Source organism: Ranitomeya variabilis, chromosome 1 (genome assembly GCF_051348905.1).
Source record: "Ranitomeya variabilis isolate aRanVar5 chromosome 1, aRanVar5.hap1, whole genome shotgun sequence".
NCBI lineage: Eukaryota > Metazoa > Chordata > Amphibia > Anura > Dendrobatidae > Ranitomeya > Ranitomeya variabilis.
Genome location: NC_135232.1, coordinates 170411515 through 170422073, shown reverse-complemented (window position 1 = coordinate 170422073; position 10559 = coordinate 170411515). Strand labels below are relative to the sequence as shown.

Sequence of the window (10559 nt, the reverse complement as noted above, 5' to 3'; positions counted from 1 at the left end):
TGTCTAGGATTCAGGCGTCTGGCAGTCTCAAGATAAATCAAATTTTTGTGGTCAGTCAATACCACCACCTGATGCCTAGCCCCCTCGAGCCAATGGCGCCACTCCTCAAACGCCCACTTCATGGCCAAAAGCTCCCGATTCCCAACATCATAATTCCGCTCTGCGGGCGAAAACTTGCGAGAAAAGAAGGCACAAGGCCTAATGACGGAGCAGTCGGAACCTTTCTGCGACAACACTGCCCCAGCTCCGATCTCCGAAGCGTCAACCTCAACCTGAAAAGGCAGATTCACATCAGGCTGACGCAACACAGGGGCAGAGGCAAAACGGCGCTTAAGCTCCTGAAAGGCCTCTACAGCATGAGGGGACCAATTAGCAACATCAGCGCCTTGTCTGGTCAAATCAGTCAGTGGTTTAACGACATCCGAAAAACCAGCAATAAATCGGCGGTAAAAGTTGGCAAAGCCCAAAAATCTCTGAAGACCCTTAAGAGAGGAGGGCTGAGTCCAGTCACAAATAGCTTGCACCTTGACGGGATCCATCTCAATGGAAGAGGGAGAAAAAATATACCCCAAAAAGGAAATTTTCTGGACCCCAAAAACGCACTTAGACCCCTTCACACATAAAGAATTAGACCGCAGAACCTGAAAAACTCTCCTGACCTGCTGGACATGAGAGTCCCAGTCATCAGAAAAAATCAGAATATCATCCAGATATATTATCATAAATTTATCCAGAAAATCGCGGAAAATATCATGCATAAAAGACTGGAAAACTGAAGGGGCATTAGAAAGACCAAAAGGCATGACCAAATACTCAAAGTGGCCCTCGGGCGTATTAAATGCGGTCTTCCACTCATCCCCCTGCCTGATCCGCACCAAATTATACGCCCCACGAAGATCAATTTTAGAGAACCACTTAGCACCCTCTATACGAGCAAACAAATCAGTAAGCAATGGCAATGGGTATTGATACTTAACAGTGATCTTATTCAGAAGCCGATAATCAATACATGGTCTCAAAGAGCCGTCTTTTTTTGAGACAAAGAAAAACCCAGCTCCCAAGGGAGAAGAAGATGGACGAATATGTCCCTTTTCCAAAGACTCCTTTATATATTCCCGCATAGCAGCATGTTCCGGCACAGACAAATTAAACAAACGACCCTTTGGATATTTACAACCCGGTATCAAATCTATGGCACAATCGCACTCACGGTGCGGAGGTAACGACCCAAGCTTGGGTTCGTCAAAGACGTCTTGATAATCAGAGAGGAACTCAGGGACTTCAGAGGGAATGGACGACGAAATAGAAACCAAAGGTACGTCCCCATGAATACCCTTACATCCCCAGCTCAACACAGACATTGCTCTCCAGTCCAAGACTGGGTTGTGAGACTGCAACCATGGCAATCCCAGTACCAAATCGTCATGTAAATTATACAGCACCAGGAAACGAATAATCTCCTGGTGATCCGGATTGATACGCATGGTTACTTGTGTCCAGTATTGTGGTTTATTATTAGCCAATGGGGTGGAGTCAATCCCCTTCAGAGGAATAAGAGTCTCCAAAGGCTCTAAATCAAAACCACAACGATTGGCAAAGGACCAATCCATAAGACTCAGAGCGGCGCCAGAGTCAACATAGGCGTCCGTGGCAATGGATGACAAAGAGCAAATCAGGGTTACAGACAAAATAAACTTAGACTGAATGGTGCCAATGGAAACAGACTTATCAAGCTTCTTTGTACGCCTAGAGCATGCTGATATAACATGAGTAGAATCCCCACAATAGAAACACAATCCATTCTTCCGTCTAAAATTCTGTCGCTCGCTCCTGGACAGAATTCTATCACACTGCATACTTTCTGGCGTCTTTTCCATAGACACCGCCAGATGGTGCACCGGTTTGCGCTCCCGCAGACGCCTATCAATCTGAATAGCCATTGTCATGGACTCATTCAGACCTGCAGGCAAAGGGAACCCCACCATAACATCCTTAACGGCATCAGAGAGACCTTCTCTGAAAGTTGCCGCCAAGGCGCACTCATTCCACTGAGTAAGCACAGACCATTTACGGAATTTTTGGCAGAAAACTTCAGCTTCGTCTTGCCCCTGAGATAGTGCCATCAAAGTTTTTTCCGCCTGAAGTTCCAAATGAGGTTCCTCATAAAGCAAGCCCAAGGCCAGAAAAAACGCATCCACATCGCGTAACGCAGGATCCCCTGCTGGCAATGAGAAGGCCCAATCTTGAGGGTCACCCCTGAGCAAGGAAATCACAATCCTAACCTGCTGAGCAGGGTCTCCAGCTGAACGAGACTTCAGGGACAAATAAAGCTTACAATTATTTCGGAAATTCTGGAAGCTAGCTCTATTCCCTGTGAAGAACTCCGGCAAAGGAATTCTCGGCTCAGATACCGGAGCATGTACCACAAAATCTTGTAAATTTTGTACTTTCGTGATGAGATTATTCAAACCCGCAGTTACACTCTGGAGATCCATTATTGTCAGGTGCACACAGAGCATACAGAGATTAGGAGGAGAGAGAGAAAAAAGACTGCAGCAAGGCAGACTGGAGGAAAAAAAAAAAAAAAAAAAAAAAAAAATTCCAGCAGACTTCTTATAACTCTCCTTTCTCAACCTGGGTCTTTAACACTTTATTGGCCGGTCAAACTGTCATGATCTCTGCGGGCAGAGATCATAGCAAGCCTATAGAGGGACAAGCTCTCGGAAGATGGAACTATACTGACCATGAACTAAGCCTGCCGCGCAACTAGAAATAGCCAGGTAGCATTTCCTATTTATCGCTAGATGCCCAGCTCTGGCCTAAGACCTAAATAGCTAGCAGAGGGAAATATAAGACCTGGCTCACCTCTAGAGAAATATTCCAAAGAAGACAGTAGCCCCCCACATATAATGACGGTGAGTTCAGATGAAACAACAAACGCAGCAGGAAAATAGTCTTAGCAAATTTGAGGTCCGCTTACTAGATAGCAGAAGACAGATAGTATACTTTCATGGTCAGCAGAAAAACACTAACAAAACACCATCCAGAGATTACCTTAAACTCTGGCATTAACTCATAACGCCAGAGTAGCAATCCCTGATCAACGAGAGCTTTCCAGACACAGTAACAAAACTTCAGCTGTGAACTGGAACAAATAGGCAAAACAAAACATGGACAAAAGTCCAACTTATCTAGTAGTTGTCTAGAAGCAGGAACAAGCACTGAGAGGCATCAGATAACATTGTTGACCGGCAAGAAACCACCAGAGAAATGAGCTTAAATAGCGACACCCACTACTGATGAAACCAGGTGAAACAGGAAAGAGGATGACAAGTCCAATTCCACAAGCGGCCACCGGGGGAGCCCAGAATCCAAATTCACAACATACATGGCAGCAAGTTTACTTCTAGTGGTAATCTTCTGCTGACTAAAACTGTGATTTTCTCAAAACTACAGCAAATTGCCCTGTAAATGACCCACTGTTTGGATTAGGGTCTCTGCCCCTACATCTGTCACGTTATTGGTGGAGCAGAGCTGGAATCCATTGTCCAGAGGGGCACGAGTAGGGAAAAGCAAGTGCTAGTAGAAGTCCTTGGAGGTAGCAACATAAAATGTAGGAAACAACCTGAGATGAGTGGGAACAGTCTGGGTAAGACAGTGCTAGGAGCTGGAGACTGGAACTAGAGAAACAGCAAAGCACAATACTCAAGCCATGAGTTAAGTGTTGCAGGTGGCTTTACTAGGCCCAAACAGGAAACAAGATGGCTTCCACAGGTTCAGTATCTGCCATGTTAGCAGAGGGCGACTGCTGAACACAGCTGCAGGGTCCAGTGAAATGCAGCACAATTATCATGGTGAACAATAGCAGCCACTAGTGGTCAATTGGCAGAAGAACACCAGGATCTTGACATGCTGCTCTCAGATTCGGCAACAAAACATAGTGACAGATTCCCTTTAAGACAGAAGTGCAATGCAGATTACAGTGCAATACGGTTGTCACAAAATACCCACTGTATATAAAAACATAATTGGGATCCCAATCAATATAATCATAAATTGATCCATTGCTTACATTATTTTAACCAAGTATTACACAAAAGGGAAAAGTACGCTGACAATACTTGTAAACTGTGTAAGAAACAAGGGTAGATTTAATACATTTATCACAGGGTATGCAGATATTTAAGGGAACTGGGCAATCAGATCTCCATTTTGGTCTAGTCAGCAATTGTAAACTGTTCTCTGGATGAAAGACATAAAATGAGGAAGAAGATCTTAAGTAGCCGGCTTTACAGAGCAAAAGTGGATTTAGTTAGGAAACGGATAGGAAAAACATTGAATATTATGTCATATTCATTGTATGTAAGACAGCTATAAAATATGAGAAGGTGCGGCTTTGCTCTTCAGAACATTTTTATAATTGGGAGAAAATATGAAAAATGTAGTGGAGAACATTAAAACTTAAGGAAGAGGGATAAACAACCACCAAGACAACAGTTGGGTTTATTTTATTTGTTTTTTTTTAATATTGTGTAATGTTACAAAAAAATTATCTGAACATTTGGAAATGGGCAGCAGTGGGGAAATTAGACGGATTGTTGTTTTTGTCTACTTTCTTTTCTTGTATTTGTACAGTATGTTTTGTATATTTAAATAAAGTTATAAAAAGTGACAACAAACAATCACAGCATTCCGCTGATGTCACAAATGACTGGATGATATAGAATACCCAGTCATCCAGAGTTCCGTTGAGGGTTTTTGTAGGCGTTTGTAGAGAGAGGAGCGTTGTGAGTGACTATTGCGAATATAATGAGAAAAAAGCGCTTAAGGCGTACTGAAGTTCTCTCTGACACCGAGGACAGCAGCGATGATGATGATTTCCATCAGGTGAGCATCACTTTTAGATTTTCAAATAATTAGAATACAATTGAGATAAAAAATCCCAGAAAAAGATGGTTGGACCAAAAATATAGCTCCAGAAAGAGGAAATATGGCGGGAGGAGTTTGGATCATGTTTGCAGAGTAAAGACCGCCCTCCGTTGTGGTATTTGTGACAATATGTCCATGTACAGGATACATAATAATATTGCATGAAGAAAAGCAAATGTCACCACCTTATCCACTTCCTAACCATAAGTATCCCGTATACCCGTTATACTCTGCACATGAAATAAGCGCAGCCCAATGGTAACCACATTCACACAGGCGTCTAACTGCATCTTACTGGAAAATGGACTAAGATAAATTAGAGATCTTCATGGTTATAGATTCTATCTGACATGTTTGCTATTTTTTACAGTCTCATCCGCGAAAGAGGCCAATACCGAGGTCTCCAAGCCAGGATAACACCAGAGGCTTCAATTCGGGCTCGACCCTGAGTATACCAGGTACTGTGCTCCGATCCAGTAAAGGTCCTGACATATTAAGGAGTTATAGTCATTGGGTGCAGAACACGTGCACATTGTGGTCAGGGCTTGGATTTAAGTCTTTTCCATGTCTACAGTAATGAATTCATATTAGCCATTTCTTTTTAACATTTGGTCAGGAATATTCCTGCGGCCATATTACAGTCAGACAGAAATGGGATATGGGGATTTCTTCTCATGGTGGCCATGCACAGTGCAGGTTACTGTAGCTGAATGTGATTGCCTGCCCCATGTACATATAGGGGTACACTGAATACTATATTACGGTGTATGTCTTTGATGTTGAGCCTCAGTCATTGCTATTACACTATTCTAATAAGAGATTTATATTGTGTTGCCCCCACAGATCTGACTTCACCACCTTCAGATCGTGATCCGGACAGTACCACCTGGTAAGACGCACGTCTCCTCCATTACTAGATACCTGAGGGGGATTAATGACTAATATGGCTCATATTCTTTTACATTTATTTTACAGCTCCGATGAGATCATTTTGATATTTGTTGATGATTCCAATAGAGCTGGAACGTCCACATCTAATAGTAAGTTATCATTTCTAAATACAATCCAGGGTTATGTAATTGTAGAAAGAACATTGAGTTTTCAGTTTTATCTCAGATCAGTTTCCAGATGTAATGATTGAAGGCAAATTATAAAAGGTTGTGTGCATATTTAAATTAAAGATACATTAAAAGGGTAATTCTATTTTAGCCATGCTGTATTGGTGTGGGTCCATGTCTGGAACACTTCCATGTTCGGAGAACAATATTTAAGTTCAGCATTTGGTCAGGAATATTCCTGCAGCCGCTCTAAATTCAGGCAGAAATGGGATTTGGAGATTTCTTCTCATGGTGGCCATGCACAGTGCAGGTTACTGTAGCTAAAAGTGATCTTTTGTCCCATGTACATATCGGGGTATACTGGATACTTTAGTAGGATTTCCTTGATGTTGAGCCTCAGTCGCTGATATTACAATAGTCTAATAAGAGATTTATGTTGTGTTTCCCCCACAGATCTGACTTCACCACCTTCAGATCATATTCCGGACAGTACCACCTGGTAAGACACACGTCTCCTCCATTACTAGATACCTGATGGGGAATAATGACTAATGGTGACTCATATTCTGTTACATTTATGTCACAGCTCCGATGATGACATCATTGTGGATGATGGTGATTCCGATTCTGGTGAATCTTCCATATATAATAGTAAGTTATCATTTCTAGATACAATCCAGGGTTATATTGTTGTAGAAAGAACAATGTGTTTTCTGTATTGTCACAGATCAGTTTCCAAATCTAACAATTAAAATTATCGTCTTATCTGTACCTTTAACCCCTTAGGAAATGGTCAGTCGTTGTGCTTTTGTGATTTTTCTCCTTCTTCCTTGAGACATAAGTTTTTATATTTCCAACCACATTGCCCTATGAGGGCTTGTTTTTAATGTGACGAGATGATCTTTTCAATGACCACATTCATATTACCATATAATGCTCTGAAAAATAGGAAAAATTCCAAGTGAGGGGAAATTGTGAAAAAAAAGCCACAATTCCAGATTTGTATTTTGCTTTGATTTTTATGGCATTCATTGCACAGTAAAATTAACGTGAAAATATAATTTTCCAGGTCAATATCATTATGTCCATACCAAACTGGCAAAGTTTTTCTAAGTGTTAACATTTTTCTCTGAAATTGTTACTAAATATATTTGCTTGTGTCGCCATTTTCAGAGATCTGTAACATTTTTATTTTGCTGTTGGTGGAGCTGTGTGAGGACTTGCTTTTTATCAGGAGAACTGATATTTTTGCTGATACTATTGATGTGGTCTGGTCCAATATTCATAGTCTTATTAGCTCTCTACACTCCATATCTATAGACCCCTCTCTAGTACAGACCTGCATACTAACATGTCTGATTTTAGCCTTATAAAAATCATTTTCACTCTTTCATATTTCTGTACAGATGATTTACCATCTGATTGTGAGGAGAGCTCCACTACAGAGGAGAGGTGAGTTATACCGGACGCATCTATCTTTATATAAAACCAAGACCTCGGTAAGAAATATTTCCCGTGGATTCATATATGATTCCTTATCTTCCCCAGAACACAACTATGTAACATCTCCGGCTATATCCTGGAAGACATTATTTCTCCTACTTCCATCTACGTTACCCACTTCCAGGTAACTAAGGAAGAACTGGTGGAGCGACTGTACCATCTATACAACACGACAGTCTTCGAGAATAAGGTATCTTAGCATTGGTATCTGGGTGACACGTGACTTATCCATTATCTCCTCCTTCAAACGGTCATTTCTATGACTGACGTTCTGAAGAGCATACTAACCCCTTTGTCATGATTCTGACACTTAGCTATTGAATATCTCAGGTAAAAGTCCCTTAGTTTGGTAAATTATGTCACCCTCTTCTTATCTGTGGGATGAGAGGAGACCTTACATGAGCTACCATGCAGAGACAAAGAAATAAGCAACATTTGGCTTGAAGGTCACAGGGTTTTCACACACACACACATATATATATATACTGTATATATATATATATATATATATATATATATATATATATATATATATATATATATATATATAAAACATTTTGTTGGCATCTGGACAATCTTGAAAAAGTGTATTTTTGTTCTCTCATTTTGCACTTCTCCATAGACCCCAGGCTCCATACAAGGAGAGCAGTGCTGGAAGTCACGCATTAGAGTTAGTTTGTTAGATTGGGGTCAAAGAGTTTCCAGGTTTAATGGAATTTGTTTCCTCTATTCTAGCTCCCTGAGAAAATGGACATTGTGTGGAATAAGAGGCTGACGAAAGCATCCGGTCAATGCCGTCACACAGAGCAGAACAGCCAACGTTTCTCAGTTATTGAGCTTTCTGATAAAGTCTGTGATTCTGCAGGTAGGTTTCATGTCACGTCCATCCTGCGGCTTCATAAGACAACCTGTATGCAGGGCACAAAGCTGATACTTGCAATGTAATACATCTTATATCAAGCAGGGTGTACTTAGATTTTCTCATGTCTGTAAAAACTCTTATTTTAGAGCGACTACGATCCGTGCTTGTGCACGAGATGTGCCATGCTGCCTGCTGGATAATCGATGGTGAAGACAGAGACAACCATGGCCCATTATGGCAGGCTTACACAAGAAGGGTAAATGATATCCACCCTGAGCTGCCAGAAGTGACGATGTATCACAGTTATACCATCAACTATAATTACAAATACCAATGTTCCCTGTGTGATAACAAGTAAGTAGATTGTATGATTCATCGTGTCATGAAACACAATCGCTGTGAAGAGAAGTCAGTCCGGTTCTGTTGGTATAAGGTTTTAGTACTTTACTACTATCAGAGCGGACCGACGTCTGGGGGCTGTAGGGATTAGGACGTTACATATTATATTTTCTGTCCAGGGATCAGTTTTTAATATATGGTTTCAATTTGTTCTTTTTATTGTTACCCATAGTATTAACCAACATTCACTCCAGTCTGGTAACCAATATTCCTCCTCTCTTTGTAGATTCGGCCGTTTTCGACAGATAGCTCTGAATAAATGTTATTGCCGTCGCTGTGGATGCCGATTACTTCAACTGTCCACCAGCTAAACATGTAACTATTCTCCAGAATATTTAGTCTGTAACTATGCTTCATTATAATTTAAAATTCAGATACCTTTATATATTTTTGCCCGAGTAATAACACAATGAGTATCTGTGTTCACCACCAGCACCAGCAATTAGCAGCAAACACTCAGATTCCATCCTCATAGGTTACCAGATAAATACTGGATACATTTTCCATGACTTGCTGGATATGTAATGATTGGCAATTCCCATCATATCTAGAATGCTTTTGCAAATCTCCTTTAATTTTAAGTTTAGCTGAATGTATTTTTTTTTTTATATTTTCAGGTTCACTATTTGATTATTGACACGTATGTAAATATCGGCACCTCATCTACCTGTGATGGAGGTAACAAATAATCCTCCACTATTGTCAGCAATCAATAAAACGTTATTGTAAAAATATTGAGAATCCTGAGTATCTAATTTAGTCTCTTATAGCCTTATATTATTTAAAGTTTAAATACCTTTGTTTATTTTGCCTTTGTTTTCACCGTGTAGAAAGACAACGAGTGAATGTCTTCATCACAAGTAATGGCAAGCAAACATTCAGAATCCACCAATTCTGATTCACACAAAGCTTCAAACATGAATTTTCCAGGTAAATATTTCTGTGTATAATACAATATTGTTATAATTTCATGTCCATGTGAACTAGTGAGGTGATAGACAGCAATAAAATAATAAAGTTACCTTTGCTTTAGTTTGCTACATTTGATAACAAGTATATGTTTTCAATTTTATAAAAATGTTTTTTAAATTGTTTTCAGATTAATGAGAAATACGCCTTATCACTTCTATACAAGCACGACGCATGGTTGTTCTGGAAAAAAGAGGCGAATATCTGCACCGGCCTACGCTGAGAACATTATCAGATAGAGTTTCCTTGACCCAGACATTCTCCACATGTTTATTTTTCAAAGCGGTGACGACCCAGCATTAGATGGACAATAGTAGTCATATATTGCTTTGTTTTTGTTTGTTTTTCCCATTCTGGGCTAAATATAAAAACCATTCAAAAATGAATATCTTAGATCCTTATAGCTTCAAACTTTTGTTCTACAAATCGAAGGCTTTTGCTAAACATATCACAATCAATGTTGTCTAGTTCTAACATTTGATAGTTGGACTATATTTATAATTATACAGTATAAACAAATATGCATTTTTAAAATACATTTCAGAATAACCAGAAACACCATCCAAACTTGATGAGTTGCATAACATATCCCTAACCAAGTGTGTTCCTGAGATACCTTAACCCCTTAGTGACAGAGCCAATTTGGTACTTAATGACTAAGCCAATTTTAACAATTGAACAGTGTAATTTTATGAGGTTATAGCTCTAGAACGCTTCAACCTATCCCACTGGTTCTGAGATTGTTTCTTCGTGACATATTGTACTTCATGTTAGTAGTAACATTTCTTCAATATAACAAATTTATTTATGAAACTTTACAAAACCTTTTTTTTAGGGAC

General features: G+C 39.9%; 1 protein-coding gene across 1 annotated transcript; it reads left to right on the top strand.

Annotated features, from left to right (window-relative positions):
- The first annotated feature begins 5612 nt into the window (after positions 1-5612).
- On the top strand, positions 5613-9192 carry LOC143793820 (germ cell nuclear acidic protein-like). The gene is made up of 10 exons (XM_077280797.1): positions 5613-5625; positions 5773-5818; positions 5905-5969; positions 6441-6486; positions 6574-6638; positions 7394-7439; positions 7536-7680; positions 8226-8355; positions 8499-8706; positions 8978-9192. The coding sequence occupies exons 1-10, from the start codon at positions 5613-5615 to the stop codon at positions 9060-9062; spliced, it is 849 nt and encodes a 282-aa protein (XP_077136912.1). The 3' UTR covers positions 9063-9192.
- The last annotated feature ends 1367 nt before the right edge of the window (positions 9193-10559 follow it).

Excerpts from the sequence above, each read along its gene's own strand:
- LOC143793820 (XM_077280797.1), top strand. Across the intron at positions 6,487-6,573 it reads ATTCCGGACAGTACCACCTG|CTCCGATGATGACATCATTG; the intron begins GTAAGACACACG and ends TTTATGTCACAG. Across the intron at positions 7,440-7,535 it reads AGCTCCACTACAGAGGAGAG|AACACAACTATGTAACATCT; the intron begins GTGAGTTATACC and ends TATCTTCCCCAG.